The following is a 23,833-nucleotide window of genomic DNA, read 5'->3' as shown; positions in this document are numbered from 1 at the left end:
CCAGACATTACTTTGAACCAAGCACATCCAAAGCAGTGTCACGTGCATTCCTTTTGGTAACAGCAAACTCAGCTTGAAATGAACATGGAAATAGGAGCCACCTCCGGGCTCCCTTGGTTTGATTCCAAAAATCTAAACAGTAAACTAGCTCAGGACTTTAAAAAACACACGGTGAGCCACCGAGCAATCACTGCACTGTGTACAGAAACAGAGCATCACTTAGAATCAGCTCTTACAAACAGAACTACAAACTCTGCTAGAGTTACTCAGTTCTCTTGGGTTGGACAAGGGCACACTGACCCTGAAAGACACAACATCACTCACCGCAGCTTCTCCCAAAAACCCCATGCATGTTCCTGCTGCTTCTTTCTCTGATCCGGTGGAACATTTTAACCTTCTGTGGTTTCTGTTTGTCTACAGGATTACCTCTCAGGTCAGCAAGCAGGGAGAAGGCATGACTGTCCCTTTGGGCAGCAAGGTACCCTTAAAACAGTTAAACTGCAGCATAAACCCACACCTTTCACTGAAGTGACTTTAATACAGATAAATGTACAACCTAAACTGGGGGCATATAGGGATGCTGGGGATGGACTCTTCATTAGGGACTGTAGTGGTAGGACAAGGGGAAATGGGTTAAAACTTAAACAGGGGAAGTTTAGATTGGATATAAGGAGGAAATTCTTTCCTGTTAGGGTAGGGAGGCACTGGAATGGGTTGTCCAGGGAGGCTGTGAATGCTTCATCCCTGGCAGTGTTCAAGGCTAGGTTGGATGAGGTCTTGGGTAATATGGTTTAGAGCGAGGTGTCTCTGCCCATGGCAGGGGGGTTGGAACTTGATGATCTTAAGGTCCTTTCCAACCCTAACTATTCTACGATTCTCTGATTATCTGATTCTCTGATACATCTGATTATCTGACGCAAGATATCAAATGTTCACTGGCTTAAGTCACTGAAAAGATAAAAGCCTAAATTAATAGAATGTAGCTCATTAATCATGATTCTCTAAGTGCTGTCTACGGTCAGGCCCGGGCATTTTAGGTTTAATGCAGATTATGCATGGAAAATTTTGTAAGACTCTGAAAAAAAGGGAGTTCTGCCATTTCTGGTTTTTATCCTGGACAGTGACAAATGGCAGTGACGTTTTGCAGGGAGTATTAGTTCATTGGCGACATTAATTTTCCTTCTAGCCAAACTTCAAACAAAGTATCGCTTTCTATGCACTTAATACTACATTTGGCTCAGATTCTATTTCTGAATGATGTGTATGGAGCACTAAATGTGCAGAACAGTGATTTTTTTCCCCCTGAATTGGTAGAATTATACATTTCTCAGCAAAATTCTAATACAGCAAAAATTTTACTGGTTTTAGTTTGTCATTAAATGTTGCTCTTATCCCACAGCTTGATAATAGACAATCTGGTAATACATTACAAAAGTCCCTGATAATCTTTAAACTTCCAAAACCACAGAGGAAACAGAAACAGCGAATGGAGAAAGGTCATTTCCCAATTACACCACACAATGTATATTTTCCTCTTTCACTTCACTCCTTCATTCCCGTGGACACAAAACAACCTTGCTTGCAGGACCCATCCAGAGACCCTGCTGCCCCTGGGCAAGAAGCTACCAGTGTTACACATTTGCACTGAAATTTCCTTGTTCAGTATAGTGTGCAGTAAAATCCCACTGAAGCCTCAAGTAAATACCCACTGCGGAGGCACAGTGCTCCGTGTAGAGCTACTTTTTCAGAGAGGTTTTACCTCTTCTGTACCTGTGGTTCACTTCTCTCTACTAAAGGCATTTTGACTACTTTCATTCTGCAGTTTCCCTAAAGTTATACTGTACATGTATCAAAATGCATCAGAATGAGCTTTAGCTTGTGTTCACTTAAACACCTGATTGGACTTGGTACTTTTATGTCTCTGGTAAATAACATCAAGAACATCTTTCCTTCTCAATTACACACAGCCTAACAACACGTATGGCAAAGTATGGGGAAAGAACCCCAAAAGCTTTTTCAAGAAGCCTTGAGAAGTACAGAGGGCACCATTGCTGCATGAGGTGCCCAAATGTTTCCAAACTGTTAGAAATCCCAGGAGGTTTTCATGGAGGGTTACTGCGTAGATAGGACAGCAGGATGCAGCTATGGAAAGAAAATCATCTGTATTGTGATACAGAAAGCCTACAATGAAAAGGATAAACTGTGTCCAAAGGTCTCACAGTTTGCAAACAGCCTGTGGCCTGCTTCAGGGACACCTAATTTCAATGAATATGTTACATATGCTTCATATAACTTATGTGATATTAACCCAGATTCATAGGGTTGGGCAGTAAGGCTAGGTAGAGTTTAGAGACATTCACTCAAGGAGATGATTTTTCTCTTCTTTTGGGGGGAGTCTCCTTTTTGTTTAAAGACACCACAAGTTGCATCAGAGCAAACGAAGGAAAATCACCTTCCCATATTAAGAAAGAATGCACTGGAAAATTAGCAATCTCTATTGTTGCCTGATCCCAAATTAGCCAGGGAAATCATCCTGCCCCAAAAGAGCACTGCAAGATGTGCTCTTCCCTCATAATAAATTTGCACGTAGCAGCTTACACAAGGAGAGATTGTTTCTGTTTCTTAAGAGACTTGTCAAATGCTTTTTTCATTCTCATAATAGAAATGAAATGCAAAGTGCTAAACAAAGGGATGACTGATGTAAGCATCAAGCCAAGATCTTTTGATTCAAGCCAGTTCTTTGATGCTTTATCTGAAGCCCTTTTCAATTACGAGCATATTACAAGAACAGTTTTCCCCATCCAGTTTGTATTAGTGATACCAGTTGTGCTTGATATAGGCTCTCTTTTGCAGCTAAAGGTCAATTATCTTTAGTTAAGTAATAGCTTTCACATTGCTCTTGAATAATGTAATCTGTATCCTGTAGGCTGGAGAAACAATATAAAGCACCTTGACTCTGTAGGCTGCAATAAGAATTTTTTCCACTATCCTGGAAAAAATATGATCTTGGCCTCATTTGTCTCATCATCTCTTCAGCAATTAAACATCAAGTAGTCAAAGCCTTCAGGTGAAGAACATGCTTAAGAACAGGCACAAGCACTTCATGGAAGTTTGGCCATTTCCCATTACTTTATATTAGTCTCCTACCATTTTCCAGTTTTTATTTCCTGAAACCAAGTTTCAAACTTCAGTTTAATTTAAAAAGACCACCCGATTTAAAAAGAATTCCCAGAGCAACCGAGTCAGCTGGCATATTTTCATGTCATATTTCATTCTATGGTTTTCCTGTTTGTGTACGGCATGGAGCTGTTCTGCTCAACCAGCCTTTTCAGGCTCTCTTGCCAGATGCCATCCACGTGATAAAAAAGGGCTTTTAAATGGGTAGCAAAGCTTTCATTCCAGAGTGACAAAACAAAGAGATCCCATGTGCTATTGTCATCAATGGATGCACCCTTTAACCTCTAGTTTCAACACTGTTCTCCTTGTGATTGATGAGTGTAACAACGTAACAGCTGGTATGAAACCATCACTGACCATATTGTTGATTTACTGATGGAAATATTTTTCCTTTTACTGGGAATTTCCTATGAAGTATTTTTCCAGAAGCCCACTCCACCGGGCTCCAGGGGACTCAGCAGCAGCAGTGGCTTTATTCTTTCTCTCCAAAATGGTGACTTTCAACATTCAAAAGCAGGTACCCAGCACATCTGTATCATCCCCATCTTCAGCACTGTGCAGACCCCTACTGCAAACTCCACCCCTCCTCTTACCGATAGGATGTAAGGACTTCCGTATATAAACTCTTCCGCAAGGCAAAGGGACAGTTTGTGAGCACACCAGGATTGCTGCCTATGTATTTATAGGCATAAAGACAAAGGCTTCATTCAGATAATTTCAAATAAACTGTGCATACACATTGTATTTATTGAATAATGATATAACCCTGATACATAACCCTGATATGTAACTTATCTGCATCAGCAGGACGTAACAATCAGTGCAACCTGAGTTAGATTCACTTCTGGGTTTTGAGGTAGCAGAAAAAAATAGTTATCACTGCACTTCAGAGTCAGGAGAGTGCCTCTTTAGTTAGCTGAGATCAGAACTGCCACAACCCTTTTACTAGGAAATGTGAGGAAATGATATACCACAAGGAAAGGTAGTGTACTAATGTGTTGTCTAAGAAAAGATGGTTACAGAGTACAAATGCAACCCGCATGATGAGAAGCTGGGCTTTCTCAGGTGATGACAGCACACAGGCAGATCAGATGGTGCCAATCTGCAGTGCAGCTGGGGCCAGAAGACAACTAAAATTCTACTAAAAAAGTGGAAAATTATTTGAGAATGAAAACAGAAGCTATGTAACAGTGGGGGTTAGAGGAAGGCAGGCCAGGAAACTTTAAACAAGTTTCCAAGAGTCAGTGAGAGCTGAAATACCAACCCTGCTCAGCATCTTTGACAGCTGCCACTACAGCTTGCTCTTGGGGATGTCTGAGTCCATCAAGTGCTGCCAGAAAAAGGCCTGTATCCTGCGCCATGCATCTTCTTGGGCTCTGGCATGATCCCCCCACTGCCCTCCCCAGTGCACAAACATCCCAAGCACTTTGTGAATTGAAGCCTGGCACAGAGGTAAGTACGGTGGCTCCAAGAGGTGGCCTGCTCCAGGATAGGACCAAAACTCCACTTCCCGTCCACACTGCTGAAGGCGCTGAACAACATCCTGGCAATAGAGGTCACTTTTCCAGTTCATGTCATCCCGGCCACACAGGAAGAGGAACTTGGCCGAAGACCTCTCCATGGGAATGCGGCAATCCCAAGTTGCTGGGTCCCTGTGATCATCTAGGACATCTGAAAAATCTACTAGGCCAGTATCATCACTGGTCTTCACCCTCCCCAGATTATATGGGTGGGTAGGAATAGTGAAGCCATCCCCCTTCAGGGGAATGAAAGAATTAAAACCGCTTCCAGATATGCTGACAACTGCCTTGATGCCAGGTAGAAAAGTGGCCATGGAAAGGGCTAGATCGGCTCCTTTAGACAAGCCCAAAATGCCAATTCCAGTATCTTTCACCTGAAATACAGGTATGAAAACAATCATTATCAACTACTCCTCATTTCCTGGGCTGACAGAAGGTCTCCAGTTCTGCTTCCTCACCCCTTTTCCAACTAACACCACCCATATTTTACCCCTCCCCTCTCTATTCATGTTATATCACTCCCATATCTATCCCTTTGCTGAGCCTCCACATGAGTGACTTTGAATTCAAAACTCTTCAACATTTCTCCTCCTGCTGACCTCTGTAGACAAAGCCTCTTTGCTTCCTCCACATCCTGGCTACACACTTGCTCTCATTATTGTATTTTCTACTGCTCCTGCCTCCAACCCCCGTTGATCTTCTCTCCTCAGGTCCCTTTGCAAAACCACTTTCTCATGGGTTTACTTGCATTATTTTCTTCCATGCCATTGGTTTTTTACACTCTCCTATTACCTTCTGTTTTGTCTTGGAACCAAAAGGTTCATCACACATGAGGCTGAGTGAGCCATATAACTATTTAAATCAACTTATTTCTAGAGAAGGCTCTTCACACTAGATTCAGTTTATGTGTGTCTTGTAAGATAACTGGGGGTTTCAGAGCTCTATGAGGAACAAGACAAACAAGCAAGGCTGAGTTCTGCTCTCACACTGGCTACATTCCTGGTGTCCATATGCTAGCAAATAAATAACGTTGTGGAATGAATACCGCATTAAGTAGCATTCCATTCAGTTTAAACGCTACTTGACTTTTCTTGCTCTCTGTTGGCTTAAGTGTGATGATACATTGCTATAAAAGCATCTTTCTCATCCCACATTCTTGACCTAATACAGCCCCAGCTTTTTAAGACATGGCACGCTCCCCCGTGCTACAACTGTAAGGGATTCTTTTGTTAAAGTGATTTAATATTGTCTTGTGAAACTTACTCAGAATCAGTAGCCTGTAACATCTCAGAAATAGTAGAAAAAAAAAATCAATGGATTTTTTTCCCTCTAAAATCTTGACAGATGTAAAAGTAGGGAAAAAAATAAGATTCCCTGCTTAAGCACGAAGTTTTATGTAAACTTAAAGTCTTTTATGACCTTTATGAAGTTTTATATAAACTTAAAGACCATAAAACATAAAAAGTCTTCAGATTTTTTAAGTAAATCTTAAGTTTTATCCTTCTCCTTCAGGAACCGCCTTGATTTAACTTTATACTAAGACTGGTTTGCACGATGCTCTATGATGGTTACAACACACTGCAAAACCAGCTATTCAGCTACTTGAGGTTTTCATCTCTCAGATCATGCTGTCATTCAGACAACGCTGTCTCCTTACAGCATCTTAGACACTTAAGTGCATTTAGTGGCATATAGCATTCCAATTAGAAAACCAGAAAATAATTCCCTACAGGAAGATTACCATCATTAGTCTCTTACCTGATGTTGCTTCCGCAAAAAGTTTATAGCTTCCTCAAAATAGCTCATTTCAAGAACCTCTGGCATAGCAGGAAGATCTTCAAAGGCCATGTAAGCAAGAGCCAGAGTCACGAAACCTCTGCTAGCCAGGAGACTTGCTCTGTATTCAACAAGACCTCCTCCTGATCCATACAAATCAATAAGTCCAGGTAATGGACCAGGTCCTGCAATGAAAGGAATGTATATATATAATCAAAATGTTCCTACAGTCATGCCTTCAGTAGTGCTCCCTCAGCACATATCAGGACAGTAGGTATCAGAAGGAAAGCATCCTCTGAAACTTTCCACAGGGGATGTCATTCTCAGGCACACTCACAAATACTGTAAGGACACCAATTCAGGCATTTCTTCTCTCTCTTAGGAATTCACTATAGGAAGTTCACATTGGGCATCCTTCTTCCACCATGAATATCAGCAGACATTTGCCTAGTTATTATTCTCAGGCCATTGGAGACTGATGAACAAACAGCTTATTCAGAAGCTGTGATGGCAGGTTTTTTGGGGGGGGGGGGGGGGGGAATACTGGGGTTTTGAAATGCACCACAAATGCCAGCACTGGCTTATGTCAACTCGGGCTTTCTTTAGTGTCATGTGGGTAATTACCCCTGAGCTTCCCAGTTCTCCTGCAGCCATAGGAATTTCTTTTCCTGCTGCTGCTCTGCCCATTCTTATACCCAGAGTTCCCCTACAAGATTTGGTGTCACAGCAGCTGCCAGGGGAATTTCTATTCATTACAGAGCAAGATATTCTCGTTTAAGTACTGCTCAAGGAGCATCAAGAGTTCAAGGCTCAGAGCAGCTTTATACAGGATCCAGTTTCAGCACTATCTCTGTAGAGAGCTGTGAAATATGGCACCTGTTCAATTAAAGACCTTGCTTTTCCCCATGTGTCTCCTATCTTCCTAAGTACCCCATGTGGTCAAGATGATCAACAAGGTAGATGTCTGCCTTTTCCTTAGCCAAAGAGAGAGACAGAGAGACAAGTCCAAAGCCTGCAGGAAGATCCATTGCAGCTGCTGGAGCAGCCTGGGCTGGCTGCAGCTCAAGTCCAGTGCTCCCACCATGCTTCCCGATTCCTCACTCCACAGCCAGGGCTGTCACGCTTCACAGCTCTGCTGAAAATCAGGGGCCTCTTTGCCTTGTCAGCTAAACAGAAGAGCTAAGAAATAAACGCACTCTTCCCCAGAGCTCTCACAGCAGAAGAGGTCCTGACCCCTCAGCCAGGAGACACCTCGTGTTACCAGTGCTGCCATCCCTGCATCCCTGCCCGCCTCGGCACTTGACTCGCCTGGGCAACAACAGCTTTTCCCTCTGTGTGAGGATCCAAGCAGCTGGACCAGGTGCAGGTTGAGGGAACCTTGAGCTGAGGCTTTGCTCTGGGTTGCTGAGCACATCCAGGGGCCACGGGGCACAGCACGTGGTGTCACACCTGGAAAACTAGAACGGCATTAAACTCACCAGCAGGGAGGAAGAGGGTTGCTTTCAGACGGCCTTCTCTGACTGGAATCCTCTTCACACCCTCTCCTAAAAACCATCGTTCATTGGTGCATTTTCCCAGCAAGCAGCTCATGTCCCCGTGGCCCTCATACACTTCCAAGTCCACACAGTAAGGGGTCAGCACATTCCTCTTTGCCAGCCGCTTATAGGGCACTTTAGACTGCAGAGACCACAGCAGCCCCATCGGCTCAACTCCTGAATAGCTCCCCCCCAGCGATGGGGAGCGGCTGAGGTCCAGCTCTCCGTTACTCCCTGCTCTGTAGCGAGCGTGAGCTTGGAACAGCTCCCCGCTCTCATCCAGCAGGCTGGCTCGGAGGGTGACCTCCTGCTGCGGTAGCAGACCTGCCACACGGATCTGCACGGGGTCATCGAACAGACACTTGGGGGAAGGCAGAACCATCACCCGCACCGCCATCCCAGCGCTGCTGGAGGAGAGGAGCTGCGCTTGGCTGGGGAGAGGCACGGGCTGCGTGGAACAGGATCGTCGGGAGACAAGTCGCCTGTCGCTCCTCAGGCTCAAAATCTCTGCCCAAAGTCCAGGAGGCACCACCGTGACGTGGAGCTTCCTCCAGCCGGCAAGCACGGGCTGCTGGGAGACGTAGTTCAGAGCACGCTTCCTCCAGGCGCTGCCGTCGGGAGTGGCACACCACCACCATCCGCTTGCACAGGCACAGGCTGTCATTTGTTCCTTACTTTTGATTAGAGACATTAAATTAAATTAAACACTAAATTAAACACTAAATTAAAACCGCTAAAGTGACAAAATGAGATACTCAAATCACTCTTCCTCCCACAGTGGGAAAGTCCGGATTCCACTGCAGAACTGGCTTGGGCACCTTTGCTCAGGGAGCACAAATAAAATGGAAAGCCTGAAGTAATGCAGTATCTTAATGTAGCTGTGAAACAAAGCCTGCACTTAATGCCCCTGGAGTTTTCAGCAATTTCTAGACAAGCACCACAAGACAAAAGGATGCTTCAAGCTTTATGTTTCTTTCAAAACAAAAGAAACAGACAAAATAAAACAATTATGTATTTTTTTCACAATAATAAATCTGTCTAAAGGGTATCTGCATTGTCCTAATTAATACCTGGAAAACAAATTTCCTCCTATATCAGCAATGTATGGAAGAGCTGTTTGAAGATCTGATGACAAATACCATCTTTTGGGTTTTATAAGCGACAATACTACATTTTTGAAGTGTTCACGTATTTAAGAGCCTCCTAGTCCTACCCTGCAGGTCTCAGACACATGACCAGTCTCATCCCATTATGTGGAAATACAAATGGGACTTAAGGCTGCAGAAATAGGCTCCTGATTCACACAACTCGCCTCACCAAGCATTAGGCAGCAATTAATGGCAAAGCAATAAACAATGAGCCTACAAGCTGCAGAACCAGGTCATGCCAGGAGACCACGGGTGATGTGCACATTGACTGTAGATCTGGCAAACAACTCTAAAATCACCACTCAGGATGCTACTTGACTTCTCTTGATGTAAGAGAATGTGGCTACATTTAAATGTAACAGGGGAAAGAAACTAAAACCAGCAAAAAGTGTAGCTTAAGACAGAAAATAGCCAGCATTTACTTACACATGTCCTCCTAGGTGCCCTCCAGCCACCACATCATTAGAAAAAAGAAAATAAGAAATTAGCACAGAAATAAGGTTTTAAACTGACCTTTTATTGCAAGAGTTGTAATTGCTCACCATCAAAAACATCACAGCCACTGAACTTAGTGAACTACAACTGGACAGGGCTTTTGCCTTAAATAGAATGCACGTGTTGGACTGATGCAGCCTGATGGTGATAGAGCTGATTCTTCTTTGTCCACTTGTGTTGTTATGAAAATAACCCGTAGAGCTGAAGAGTCATGGCTTCTGTGTTGGGATTTCCAAACCCTGGCCTGCCTCCCTTCAAATTTTATTTCTCTCACCACCACCAAGGCAACACGCAAAGACCTCAAAATGGTATTATCAAACCTTAAAGCCAAAAAATCTGGCCAGTTGATCTGGTCTCTGAAATCAAGCAAAACAGCCATCTGTTTGACAGACACTGTTGAAGGCAATTTAATGTTCAGTTCTTTTCCCTTTAATCACATTTGTACTCCAGTCACAGATGCTGATGATAGTATCACAGCAGAGATCACAAGCGCAAGTTTCCCACCTCTGCTATAGCCCTTTCACAGTTTTTGTGAGACAGTCTAGTAGCTGATAGTAACTGTACTTAAGGTCATATTCCATGTCGTACCAGTAATTCACTGAGGATACAAGAAAAAAGGAAAAACGTTTCTAAGGCTAGAATGTAATGGTTTACAAATGTGTTCACAGGCTGGTTTACACAGTTCAGTTAGTACAGGCTTTTCATTACTGATTGAACATTTCAATGAGCCAATCTTTGACTACAGCCAAAAAGAACATAAGCAAATATTAGAGGTCTCTAATACTGGCAATGCAACTCTGTCTTAACCCAAACTAGCTCAACTTCAGACTCTACTGGGGATTCCTTTGAGCAGAAGCTGGCAGAATGTTCAGAAACAGAAAATGTGTGCTTCTATTTAGATCAAAAATACCAAATACACTGAAAAGTTTAATATCTGGATGGGAACCTCTCTTCCTCTGAGTGTGTAAAAGATAGGAAATTAACCACTAATTCACAATGGTCATCAACTGGACAGTGCTTTAATTCTGCTTCTCATTCTAATTTGGATGTATGTCTCCCAGAGAAAAACTAATCCAAGCAGTATAATAATGTACCAATGCCTTTTGGAGGAGTGTATACTCTAGCTTCACTGGACCAGACCCAGAGAATATTGGCTTTTCAAGTGTATACAAACTGTAGTACAGTTAACAGACTAAAGGCCAAATAATATCAACTCTTTGGCATTTCTGCTAGACAGACAAAAAAAGAGTGGCTGAAACAACTCTGCTTTTCTCTGAAAGTCTTTAAGGACTGATGCAGCACTACTGGAAAAAGAGAATCAGAAATACTGCTTTAGTGATAGCTTTTCATCACAGTATCACAAATATGGTGTTCAAAATACTCTTCCTGGGCAGACAGGATTATTCCAGTCAAAGGACAGCAAAAACTTCCTCAAACCTTGCAAAACTTACAGGACCTAACAATCATACTCTCTACACCATCCCCACCCCTCCATCTGCACCAAATGAGCAGTGCTTCAAATTCTGGGAATCCCTTGGGGAAGAAATAGAAAAAGTAGTGAGGGATGATAATAAATCCTACAAAGAGATTATAAGACTTTTGATAAGTGCAGGGAATAGTAACACAAGCACAGGCTTATTAACAAGGTAAGAGACTTGGTTAGAGCAGAGTCCAGCTCACATGACATTTTCTGTGTTGTTTCTACATCCATGCCTAAAACTCATACACTTTCTGTTTTCCTTTTCTTCCCCCAGGTCCTGTTTTACTGGTGTGATAACGGCACAAACAACATGCAGTTTCTTTGTGAAAGGTATGTAGATGAGCAATTTGCAGTTGGCAGGCTAGGCAGACAAACTGCTTAGCTCCATGTCATAAATAGAAACTGGATCATGATCACTGATTAGCTATCCTTCTCCAGACTTGGCAACTAGAAAGACTTTTTATTTCTGCTATATCCCTCACCAACAATATTATGAATTATAAGCAGGACTACAAGGAGGTAGCCCCAGGGCATCTGCCAAGACTGTTGTTTCCTCCTGAGGAGAGGTAGATGACCTTAAAGAGACCTTTGGGACCAGTTATTCTTTGCTGTGGGATATCTAGGTGAATACCCACCACAGTTCAGAAAGGTATCTGGACACACTATGTATTTTACCTGCTGTACAGCCATGTGATTGCCGAACATGATGGAACCAGAGAGAAGGCAGGTATAACATCTCACCAGCTCTCACTGTACACTGCAAAGGTTTTGCCTGAGCATATTCTGGATATTGTTTCAGATTTGGGTTCAAGGGGTCCAGGGGGATCCAAGGCACCTAAAAGCAAAAGAGTATGTACATGGTACTGACCCTAGCAGAGAATTCCAGCAAGCTTCCAGAAAAGTAACTGATAATCAAACTTAGTGGGTTAGAAAACCTGTATTTTCCCTTGTAAAATACATACAGCTAGGACACATGCAACTGGGAGCAGGTTAAGGATGCAAAAATTTGTATCCTTCGGCGCCTCCTTCAGTGAAGCATTTCTAACTGGGAAAAGGTGCTAAATGCCATGAAATGCCATGAAATTTCAGTCTTTGCATACTTTCAAAACACCCCCAGCCCCTTATATCACTTGGTGCTCCTGCATTTAGTACTTGAGTACTTTATGTGGAACTCGCTTTTCAGACATTCCTTTCTTCTAAAGACGTAAATGGGGAGAGATTAGATACAAAAGGCTACCAAACTTCTGTAAAATGCCTGCAGAGTTTCTGTAAAGTTACCAAGTTCTGTAAAATATATACAGATCAATATATATTTGACCTATATGTTTTAATCAAATAAATATTGCTCCTAGCAAGAAAAAACAATTTATTAATTTAGACAGGTATGTTTTATTGGTGATGCTGCTGTAGAGCAAAATCTAGCCCTGAGTAGAGGGCAAATAGAGCATGAATGCTGAAGAATCTACTGCAGTCTTAATGACATAAATTCCTTTATTGTTGAGTCATTTAAAAGCCCTTTACTGGATCTATTTAAGTTTGGTGCAGTGAAGACAGTTTTTGATATCAATGGTTTCAGGTGTGCAGTAAATTTTTTTTCTGGAAGCTGGGTATCCTTTGAGAATAGAAAAATAACAGTGAAATATCTGGGCATTCTCCTTCCAGCAATGAAAGATTTTTAAATATCTATCAAAACCCTCCATTTGAGGTCTCAGCAGTGCCCCAAACTATCTTTACTTGTGTATTGACTGTGTTCTTTATATACTTTTTTACCTTATCTGCACTCTTCTCATCCACAATTTCAAATGAGCCATCTTCTGATACCTGGTAGGTTGCTGGCTGATAGAGCTCTGGAACCACAGAAAGAATTAAATAATACAACTCAAGTGCAGTACTCAGAGAAACTACAACTCAAGAGCAGTATTCAGAGAAACTAATGGCAGGCTATGGCACACTTTCATCAAGTAAAAGAAAATTAAGACAAAACCATTTTCAACTTGCTGTCCTCACTGTCCTTTCCTTTGTCCATTTCAAATTTCACCCATTTTTTATTAAGTCAGTCTGAATTCCTAATTACCTTCCCGTTTGGAATTCCAGCCTTCTTTCTTCACAGAAATGACTCTCCTCAAAACCATTTTACTCCTGGTTCTACTTTGTTACAGTAACTGCCTTGTTTCTCTTTCAGAAATCATAAATACATCCCTGACTTACTCATTGTACTGTATTCTGGCGTTTCTTAGGTCAGTCTAGCAAGATAGCACTCACAAGAATTAGTGACTTGTGGCCAGCCTTTCACTTATAATCTGATAGGGTTCGTTAGCTCTTCTGATACTGCAGGCTGCTTTTATATCATTGCTTCAGCATATGTGCCTTTCTAAGCCTTCCACTGAGAGTTTCTCTCCAAAAACATGAAACTGCCTTTTTACTATTACTGAGAGTTTCTCTCCAAACAGATGGAGTTTTTTTACCATACACTATAAATGTAAGCATTCTGTCTGTTTTATGCTGTAATGGTAACTTGTTTCACAAAATATGACTTATGCGACATACATGTATTTCATACATTCATGTACATATGACACCACCTCTCCTATGAAGAAAGGCTGAGACAGATGGGGTTGTTCAGCCTGGAAAAGACTGGGGAAAACTTACTGTGGCCTTCCAATATATAAAGGGGGCTCATAAGGAAAAGGGAAAGACTTTTTACCAAGGCCTGTAGTGGCAGGACAAGGGGCAAGAGTTTCAAACTGAGAGAGGGCAGGGTTAGACTGAATAAAGGAGGACATTTTTTACAATGAGGGTCATGAGGCGCTGGCACAGGTTGCCCAGAGAAGTTGTGGATGCCCCATCCCTGGCAGTGTTCAAGGTCAGGCTTGATGGAGCTTCAAGTAACCTGGTCTAGAGAATGGGAGGGGAGATGGAACTGGATGATCTTCAAGGTCCTTTCCAACCCAAATCACTCTATGATTCTATGATTTCAAGGTTGTAAACAAAATAAAACCAGCATAAATAAAATACTGCAGCAGCACATATATCTAGGCAGAATTAAGTTAGTGTCATATAGCACTCTGCATTCTCATAATCTGATGGTTAGAAAATCTAGGAAGATAAAGTCTTATTTTATGAGGCATAAAGTTAAGCTGTCCATCTTCTAGATGACACTGCAACACAACAAATTATTCTATTAGTGTGTACATAGGAAGGAAACATAAACAGAAAACAGGCACTGTGAAGTATTGCTGCCATAAAAATCTCTTTTTTCATTTATCCAGTTTTCAGAGATTCAGTTGTAACTTAAATATTTCATTAAATTACAACTTATCTTTCAGCTTCCTGCCTTTTTTCCTAGAGAAGAGAATGAGCAGGCAGGACCCAAAGCTGTTGAACATCAAAGACAGCATGCTACAATACTGACAAGGTATTTAATAATTTAAACATTCTAAAGCTGAAGAGACTGCCATGGGTATCAATGAACCTACTACTCTGCAGGACTGGAAAACCTGACCTCAGAATAACGCTTGTATGACAAACTACCTGCAGCACAAAACAGATTTATTTTCACACTGGAAACCGTAACACTGCATAAACATCACAATGTTATCCCTGCTTCTTTTTTTGTATCTTTCAACATCTTAAGTCTCCTCCTTTCCAACCTCCAGATGTAACTGCACAGTAAATTATGTACCATATGGGATGAAGGGACGGTCACTCGGTGGATGCAGTAGAAAATATTTCTCTCCAGATATCACACAGTACAAGTTCTCATAATGGTCTTTATGCACTAGGATTGAGAGAAAAAAAAAAAAAAAAGACGTGGAGAAAGAGAGAAAAATCAGTGTTACTTCCTTCTCTACACCAGAAATTATAGCAAAGTGCCAGCTTCTCCTCTTATTATCAGGCAGCTGCCTCCTCTTGCTGCCCATGGGAGTAGAAATTAACATAATGTTGTAGCAAATGTATTCAACAAAGCAAATCCTCAGTGCCTTGCATGACACAATGCCAGGTAGATGCACCCAGAGACACAGCAGCAGAGGCTGCAGAAGTGCAGGAGAAAAAAAAGAGTGTTGAACTGCCTTGTAAGAAAAACCACACAGTCCTACTGAGCCACCAACCCAAAATGAGCCCATTTAAACCCACACTGGAAGCACTCAGAAGACTTAGAACGCCAGACAATACATACAGGAGGTCACAGCAGCAGATTCCCCAAGCCAGAAATTCACAGCATCAGGCTTCTTCCCTGTATGGTTAGGGAATAGAGAAATGCTGTCAGCAAAAAAAAAAAGGATTTGAAATGTCATGTTTAAAAGTGTTTCTTAAATAACTTTCTGCCAAATGCTGTCCTTTAACTTCCTTCATAATTATGCCTGGTTTTATTGCAAAGAGCATTCCGTGAGCAACTGCAGCCTCCTTCTACACTGGAAGCCACTGTAGCGCCAAACAGACTTCATGACATCATACTATGCATCCCAAAACTGATGGTTGCAACCCTTTGTTTCCACATTCTGAATCCGTAAGACTCAGCTCACAGAGAAACTGCACACAGTTGCAAAAAGAAGATGAGATCATGATAAATGGTTTTCACTGACATTTTAAAGCCATGCTGTAAAATAGAAACCGACTGAAGCAGAACAGGGCTTCACTAGAAACAAATATATGTAATTTTACAAAGGGGGTAGGGCTGTGTGTTGTTTCAATCCTTTGTTATGGTACTTTCAGTAGCAACAGCATGAATCTGAGTAGAAACATGACTCTACATCAGAGAAAAGCCTCTCTATGAAAAGAAGTGCTGTTTAGCAGTATCACAACATGGTTTCATGAGATACTGATTCTGGAGTAACCCAAACCCAATATGTGGATCTCTCTGTCTTCTACTTTCTAAGGGGATGAAACCAAACTGAGCTCTGGCATCCAGAAGAACAAGCATTCACCATGCACATGATTAATTTTAAAGCTCCATACAAAGTATTTACAGAATACAGGAGAAATAAGGTTACCAAGTGCCTTGCTCATCCATGGTATGTCAGGCTGCACATCACAGACCAGTTCAGGGAACTCCTCGGTGAGGTTTGAACACTGTTTCTGCACATAGAATACGTTGGGAGAGGTCACTTTCTTCTCCACAATGTCCAGAAAGTCTGCAAAAGGCATTTGGCGCTCCTCTGGCATGACAAAGCGGTCCTGAAACACGGCATCTGCATAACCATTTGGTGTTACTGCCACACTCACTACCTTGGAACCTACTACCTCCCTGCAAAACAAATCAAAGGTTTGCTGCCAGACCTGCACTTGGCCCATCTATTGGACACTGGTTACTTTACAAACAACACAATACATGGGCAGCAAAAACAAGAAACCTTTTTTACTGTCTGGCAAGGACTGTGGGTTCTGCTCCAACTGCTCCCTGCAGTCAAGGATACTGCAGTTACCTTCAGCCTCTCTTACTCCTCTCCTAACAAGCAAGTTCACAAAGGAGCTCCCTCTTCCTCATCTTCAGCAACCCTATCTAGGTGAAGATGCTCCTGCTCATTGCAGGGATGTTGGACTAGATGACCTTTGAAGGTCCCTTCCAACCCAAACTATTTTATGATGATTCCATGATTCCTCCGTGCAGGCAGAGGTCCCTCTGCAGCCACTTCTTTTAACAAATCATGGCAGAGCTTGATATTCTTGGGGCCACTCAACCCAGCCAAATCCAGGTGGCCACGTCAAAAGCAATCTAGGAAGAAGACATAGGCATAGCCTGATAGATACACACATCATGAGGCTAACAGCCCCTAGTTCCGTAAGAGATTGAGCTTTAAATTCGCAGATTTAGCTTTAACCATAAATCCCCTTTAAAGAACTTTTCTTTCAAAAATTCAGTTATTGTTAAGTCTCATTGTTCTGTTTTGGTTTCTGTTTTTTAAACAATTAGTACTCAGTCAAAACCAAGTCAGTCTCTTCTTCTATGCTACCACTAACAACCCACTCCAACTAGGGGGGCTATAGGCTGGATGGGTTTAAATAGCCTGAGTGTAGTGCTGCACAGTGAGAAACCCATGCTTCTGCCTGCATGGGAGCTGGTCAGGACACAGTGTCTGCAGGAAGCAATTTACACAAGTTGGGCAAGGCTGAATACATTCATACAAGAAGAACCACAGAGGAATCTGAGCTAATCTTATAGGTAAAAGCAAAGATCAACCAAGGGCCTCCTACTGAGGTCAACCGAAGCTGGCCACGAGCGCTGTTCCAAGCAAGGCTCATTCATACCTGAGGTACGCTGAGGTCCATTTCTGCAGGGCTGGCCAGTGGCTGATGGCATTCTTAATTATACAAGGCTTATTCGGACTCACCCATTCCCGATAAAACTCCAGCGGGGTCGGAGGCCCATCAAGATAGGGTATGGACTCTGTCCACCCCAGCTCTGCACAGGCAAACGACAAAGAGCTTAGAGATCTTTAAGAGAAGAATCCTTAGAGAAGCACCTCCTGCAAGCACACTAATAGGCTTCAAACCCCACACCAGAAGTGCTCCGCTCAAAGCAAGCCATGTCCTCTCAGCCCCAGAAACTGCTGTTATAACCCAAAAGCCTTTAGGGAGGGTTTCAGGCCAGGTAGGTGGATCAGGCTATTGCTCTGCTGCTCTCCCGCTGTCAGGCACAGCTCATCCCACAGACACCCATGCTGTGGGTTGATAGGAGAGTGGGCACGACATATATATATGTCATTCATAGGACATGTCACAGGAGATGCACATATGACACAGATAATACCACAGGTGGATATGTGGAAGCTGCAACACTGCACTGTTTTGCTGTTTCATACATAGGAAATGAACCCGAAAGGCCCCTTTTCTCGAGTTTAAGTTTCCTTTCGCAGCAGCCTTTCTGCTGCTTCTTCACCTCAGAAACATTCGGCCGTGAACAGAGCAGGGGCGAGGCTGCTCCAGTTCGACCCATGCAGGCTCCGAGGCAGGGGAGACCGGGTTTTCCTTCCCACAGCGCAGCCAGATCCCCTGAGGACCGCCAAGGAAGCGGCAGGGCCAGGCCCAGGCCCCACCGCCCGCCGCTGCCTCTCGGCCGTTCCCCATCGCCTCCCTCCCGCACCCCGGGCCCCCAAGCTCCCCGCCCGGCCCAGCGCTCACCGCGGGCCTCCCGCGGGAAGGCGGCCAGGCAGCCCCTGACAGCCCGCAGCGCCGCGGCCTCCGCCATGCCGCTGGGCCCCGGGGCGGAGCGACGGGCCGGGGAGGAGGAGCTGCCAGCGCCTCCTCCTTCCTTCCTTCCTTCCTTCCCTCGGTTCCTCCATCCCCCGAAGCACGCCCGGGGTCGCGCAGCAAAAGCACATCTCGGTAACAAATGGTCACGTTTTATTGAAACGTTTTAAGACAGGGAATACAAATGAATACAGAGTTAAAAACAGCCCCCGGGGGAGCCTCACAGTGCAAAAAAACCCAACAAACGATTCGTAGTATTATTTATTCCAACAAAAAAAAAAAAAAAAAAAAAGGACATTTAAAGGATTATTTTACCTAAAGCCAAAAGTATAAAAACACACATTTATAAATAAAGGAGGGATTTTGTCTTTGTCTAAGGGGTGAAGGAATGGGGTAGTGTTGGAGCACACGGTGCTTGCCTGGTGCCTCAGCCGTACACCAGGCATGCCGAGGGGACATGGCTTATTCCTAACGCTCCTGCCCCTGTAGGTTATCCCTACGGACATTATCCTTACGGACACAGCTGCCCCCGTGCTATTCACACACGCGATCCGAAATACAGGACGTGCTGGTCCCTATCCAGACAAGGAAGAACCTGCTCAATAAGGGGCTGCGAGAACAACCTGTCTTTCCAATGAGGTTTGTGTCATGTAGTATCCTGGATGCTACAGATCCGACCGGGTGGGGTAGGGGGGAGACACCGCATACATGCATGAATTTGCCAATGGTGTTTAAATACCTGTATTTTTTCCTTATATATAATTATATACATACTCTTTCTTCTTTAGAAAATTAGGTCTGTATGTTTCTACTCTCGGGAAGAAACGCCCCAGTTCCTCTGAGTCACAACGGAGTCTGCAAAACGGGGGACTGGGGAAGGTGCTGCTCTAAAGCCTGCCCCAGCCATGAGCCTGGGAGGTCGGATGGAATGGAGAGGACAACCTGAGAGAGGAGGTGGGAGAAACACAAGACACCCAGACACACTCCTGGGTGCTACAAGGGATGGGGAGAGGAAGGTGGTACCTGCCTGCAGCCCCAAGCAAAACAGAAAGTGTGCCGCCTTCTCAGCCTGCAGCCCTTCCTACTGCACCAGTTTGAGAGAGCCCAAGAGTGAACCCAGGGGTCCCCCAGGGAAAGCAATACTATTTACAAGATAGGAAACAAAAACCCCAAACCAACAACTACTGTCATTTTGACCAGGAATGTTGGGTTGGAGGGGACAAATTTATGTAAAGAGGATAGGCAGGTCCAAATTATTTCTTCAGGCTTTATGTTAAACAAATATCTCAATAACGTATCTGGTTGTGCCTAAGCTAACACCAACACAGTAAGAGGGATCACAACCTAGTAAGAGGGATAGACTCAAGCTTATTATCTTCTCCCACAAGCCTCTTCACTTCCCAGGCAGTTTTATCACTCAGTCTTTCGCTACCTGGCCCAATGGACAGCCTGTGGTGAAACAAATTCACAAGGTGCAACAAAATGTAACACAATTACGCTCTCTTTGTTCTGTAAACTAGAATTTTCAGGAGTACTTCCTACTGCCAGCAATAGGAAGCTATCAGGGAAGAGTCAGTTGCATCTGTCTCAAAATATAAAGAGCAACACTTATCTCCTCACCATGTATTAGCACCAGCATCTCCTTTACTGGACTTCTACTACTAAATTCGTAACATCCAAGCTGAACAGCTCATGACTTTGCCATTCACGGAAAACTGGTTGCTTAGAGGACAGCAAACGAAGAAACAAGAGGCCCAACAGGACACATGTAAAAACCAACCCCTTCCAATTCATTCTCCTATTACAGATCACCACCTCACTCCTAAATCTACTTTCCTGAAGCTTTTCTGTACTATCTCTTTCACAGGTATTGGCCAAACGGTGTTCCTCAGGCCAAGACCATCTCTATTTCTACTCTATTTTCCTGAGTATCCTACATCTACTATTCTAATTTATTTTAAACTACACAACCTCCTCCAGCTGATCTACTTGCCCAACACTTCTCTTGCCATCATTCTGATCCCATTTTACCTCTGGTCTCCCATATGCAGCTATGACCCCAAGCAAAATCCATTCCAGGAAGCAAACCCCACTCTGATCAGCTTAAAAACTAGATTTGCTTCACAAAATTTATTTCCAAGGCGCTTTATTTCATATCTCTACGCCATCGTCACTGGTTGTTGCTCTGTCTTAACGGGAATTCCATTCTTGCCACTGGCTTTTCCGTATCATCTCTGACCCTTTTTGTCACAACCTCAAAGGTTAATAGAATGGAATAAAATTGCACAGGGAAGTAATATAAAAGACCCTCAAACCATTATCACCAGTACCAAAAGATACCTGGGTTAAAGGGACTGCTATTTTACCTGAGTGTCTTGTGGCCCCAGTATTTCCTGTATACTAGGACATATGTTCACAGTTTGAAAGTGAAGGAATTAACCACCTCAAAAGCAAGCTTAACCCATACTAACTCCATCACAGACCCAACATGACTGCCACTATACATTCCACTCATGGCATCTCCAGCACACCTTCTCACTCAAGGAAACTCCCAGAAATCTTTCCCTTGCTTTTCAACTTGCTCTCCTTGGCAAAGCCTGTCTGTGCAAGAGAAGCTGCCTACAGGACAGAGCACATGAACTGATTCAGCACAGAGCGATGCTGAGGCAGAACTAGAAAGCAACACTTTTAAAGGTTCAGTACAAGCCCATGGAAGGAAAGGTTAGCAAGGACACCTGGCACATGATTAGGCAGATTTAACTTACAGACAGAAGGCGCTGGAAAGCTCTCAAAACTGCAGAGTATCCAGACCTGGCATTATTCTGAATCCTACACTGGTCTGGCCAGCCCCGTATTAGAACAGGCTGCACTGCAGATCTCCAGTCACAGAGAGACAGGTAAGTCAACAGATCACGTTTCCAAGTGCCACAGGGTTTGACAGCCAGGACAGTAAAATGAAAGAAAACTGCTTCAGGCCTGTAACCTGTGGAACCAAGCGATGATGGCTGGATGCCGTCCACAGTGACTTCAACAGATGCTAGGAGTCTCTCTCCTGTGAAAGCTTGTTGCTTGCATCAGTTTTATCAACTGGGATCAGTTTTATTAACTTGGATTACTGCCTTAAACTAAATACAAGTCAGACTGGAGATGGGGGAAGAAATAAATAATTTGGGGTATCTGACCCTGTTGTGGAAAGGAGTGGGGCTAAGGGGGAAGGTGCTGAAGGATTTCATTGGTTTCAAATTGTTTTTTCTTAGTTTATCATTGCCTAAAAAAGCTCACATCACTGGACAGTTTTACACCAGAACAAACACAAATTAGCCTGGGCTTCAAGAAGCTCCACGGGGTGAGAAGAGTATTGCACATACAAACACATGAAGTGAAAATTTTCTATTTCTCAGACCAAGGATTCATGAAAAACAAAGAGGCTGGGGAATGAGGAAATGGTGGTAATCACATCCTAAAATATCTTGTTTGAAGTTCTCACAAAACCATGCTCTGTGGGTAGCTGAAATAGCTTTAACAAAGATCTTGGGATGTAAATACTCAGTTTTCCTATAAAAGCAAGAAAAACACCATTTTCCTATCGCACTGGAATGAACAAATGCCATGGATGAGCCGCTGCGCTGAAGATACCTCAAATCCAGAGTTACACTGTAAGAGATGGAAACCTGCTTTTCCATGTCATTTCTCAATAAATAAATCATCAGCTCAAATTTCCCAGTTACAACAAAGTCAATATCCAATTCCTATTCATGAAAGGTGGCTGAAACAAATGTCCGTATTTGCATCCAAATCCTATTTTTAAAACGGCTGCAAAAACCCAGTCATGAAGCATCAACATAATGCCAAATTCCAGATTAAAAATACCACTACTGAATCTCCAAAGCATGGTCCAAGGGTTGCAGAACCTTCCCCCAGAGGTGAATGCAGATAAAATACAGTGTGGGGACTGTCTTGAAAGAAGAGAAAAGCAGACAGGGTCGTCATGACAACAGGAGGATTACTCTAGATAACAAAACTGAGGCAGGAAAAGGAAGAACAGCAAGACAAGACTTAAGCAGAAAACAGTTCATTAATTGCACAGACACTCCAGCCTGTCTCCCTGTTGGGGGTTTATAATACAGAGATTGTTTCTCGCTGGGATATGGGAAAGGGATTGACAGTTTTTGTTGAAGGACAAAGATAACGGCCACAAATGTGACACAGAACAACAGTCAGAAAAATAAATTAATAAATAAACTCATTAAAAGTCTGCTTCTTGATTCTCATGAAGCCTTGGAGAAGGGATTGGCTTAAACTGGACTCCTTTGTGTTTAGTCAGCAGTTCAGAATTTCTTGGATAGCTTGTGTGGCACTTTTTCCTTAGGTGCCACCCAATCCTGACCTCATGGCTATGAAGAAATCTCAAGGCAATTTCTCCAAACTCCTCTTTCAAGATTTTGTATAGAGACAGGAAGTTGAAAACCACTGGGAGAAAAAAGTATCAAAATTGTGGCCAGCACATTGCTAAGAATTAGAGCAAGTCAGTTGCAGGGGCTTGAGGAAATCAATTTCTAAAGGTCTCCCCACCAGCCCTAGAGCAGTGTTGATGATAGCATCAGTCTGAAGCTCTCTCTGTGGTCCTCTTCTTGGGGTTATCTCTGCGTATTCACAAACACCCGAAAGCCACCCCTCTTAGAGTTTTTTGTCCATGCGTCGTTCCACAGCTTGTAGCAACAGCTCTGAGTACTGTTCCAGCAGAGCTAGTGTCTGCTGATCCCTCAAACTCTTGGGACTTGGTAGATTGGCACCACATCCCTCATTCGATGGAGCAGTGGTATCTTGTGGCTTTGCCAGTACCTCCTTAACCTTTGGAAGCTTTTCCTCTTCCTTCAGAGAGTCCAGTTCTTTCTTCATTGAGGAGAATGTTTCTGTCAGGAGGCCTGCTATTTTATCTTTGTCAGTAGAAGACTCTGTATCATTTAACACCTGGAAACAGAGAGGAAAAGGCAATGATGTATTGGGATTTAGGTTGAGCAGTGAGTAAGCAGTTTCAGTCCTTCAGAGAACCGAAGCCATGAAGATTTGCAGACCACTCAAGTGTTGTTTTCTTCCAACATTCAAGATTGCCAATTTAGGCATAAAGCAGGACATGCATCCAATTCTGCTAGTCACACAAAATGCAGAGGCATCACACCAATAGGATAGATGGGAAGCATATTTTCAGGTAGTGTTCCCCTTATACTGCGCCTAAGGAGATGCTGTTTCCCAGCTGCAGCACAGGGCCAGTCTCCTTTTCTTCCTGTCTGCCAGACACAGCTGGTCACAGGAACCCCAGCAAGGTCAGAGGAGATCTAATGCAAGCACTAAGGCAAGAGCTGCAGAGGACAACATGCCAGAAGTCTGATGTGGAAGTTTTATGCACATTACAAGAGGCCTGACAGATTGGTGCTAAGCAAAGAAAGGAAGAGTTATGATACTGCTCTGCATGTAACTCTGGTCTGGCAGTGAATGGGACGGGTCAGTGGTTGC

General features: G+C 43.4%; 3 protein-coding genes across 7 annotated transcripts in view; all 3 read right to left on the bottom strand.

The window, feature by feature from the left end:
* Window positions 1–3,889: 3,889 nt before the first annotated feature.
* LOC133207151 (acyl-coenzyme A thioesterase 1-like) lies at window positions 3,890–11,935 on the bottom strand. The gene is made up of 4 exons (XM_061343806.1): window positions 11,807–11,935; window positions 7,952–8,682; window positions 6,456–6,658; window positions 3,890–5,071 (listed from the first exon to the last, which is right to left on the bottom strand). The coding sequence occupies exons 2-4, from the start codon at window positions 8,670–8,672 to the stop codon at window positions 4,469–4,471; spliced, it is 1,527 nt and encodes a 508-aa protein (XP_061199790.1). The 5' UTR covers window positions 8,673–8,682; window positions 11,807–11,935; the 3' UTR covers window positions 3,890–4,468.
* Window positions 8,731–18,327, bottom strand: JMJD7 (jumonji domain containing 7). Its single transcript, XM_061343808.1, has 8 exons — window positions 18,251–18,327; window positions 17,378–17,531; window positions 16,123–16,376; window positions 15,309–15,365; window positions 14,814–14,909; window positions 12,902–12,978; window positions 11,807–11,966; window positions 8,731–10,249 (listed from the first exon to the last, which is right to left on the bottom strand). The coding sequence occupies exons 1-8, from the start codon at window positions 18,315–18,317 to the stop codon at window positions 10,161–10,163; spliced, it is 954 nt and encodes a 317-aa protein (XP_061199792.1). The 5' UTR covers window positions 18,318–18,327; the 3' UTR covers window positions 8,731–10,160.
* A 3,978-nt stretch (window positions 18,328–22,305) lies between these two features.
* Window positions 22,306–23,833, bottom strand: part of MAPKBP1 (mitogen-activated protein kinase binding protein 1) — a 96,122-nt gene continuing 94,594 nt past the window's right edge. For all 5 annotated transcript variants that reach the window (XM_061343798.1, XM_061343800.1, XM_061343802.1 and 2 more), the window contains one exon: window positions 22,306–23,290. In XM_061343798.1, the coding sequence (XP_061199782.1) occupies window positions 22,997–23,290 (294 nt within the window). In that variant the 3' untranslated portion in view covers window positions 22,306–22,996. The remainder of the gene's footprint in view (window positions 23,291–23,833) is intronic.

The sequence above is a fragment of the Neopsephotus bourkii genome, unplaced genomic scaffold (genome assembly GCF_033783945.1).
Source record: "Neopsephotus bourkii isolate Nb327-2 ecotype Australia unplaced genomic scaffold, CSIRO-AGI_Nbou_v1 NB_1825, whole genome shotgun sequence".
Lineage (NCBI taxonomy): Eukaryota > Metazoa > Chordata > Aves > Psittaciformes > Psittacidae > Neopsephotus > Neopsephotus bourkii.
This window is presented reverse-complemented; position numbering and strand designations above follow the sequence as displayed.

Excerpts from the sequence above, each read along its gene's own strand:
- LOC133207151 (XM_061343806.1), bottom strand. The coding sequence starts at position 8,672 with ATGACAGCCTGTGCCTGTGCAAGCGGATGGTGGTGGTGTGCCACTCCC. Across the intron at positions 6,659-7,951 it reads AACCCTCTTCCTCCCTGCTG|GACCTGGTCCATTACCTGGA; the intron begins GTGAGTTTAATG and ends CTTTCATTGCAG. Across the intron at positions 5,072-6,455 it reads TTTTGCGGAAGCAACATCAG|GTGAAAGATACTGGAATTGG; the intron begins GTAAGAGACTAA and ends CCTGTATTTCAG.
- JMJD7 (XM_061343808.1), bottom strand. The coding sequence starts at position 18,317 with ATGGCGGAGGCCGCGGCGCTGCGGGCTGTCAGGGGCTGCCTGGCCGCC. Across the intron at positions 15,366-16,122 it reads ATGGATGAGCAAGGCACTTG|GGAAGAAGCCTGATGCTGTG; the intron begins GTAACCTTATTT and ends CTAACCATACAG. Across the intron at positions 12,979-14,813 it reads CCGTCCCTTCATCCCATATG|AGCTCTATCAGCCAGCAACC; the intron begins GTACATAATTTA and ends CTGTGGTTCCAG.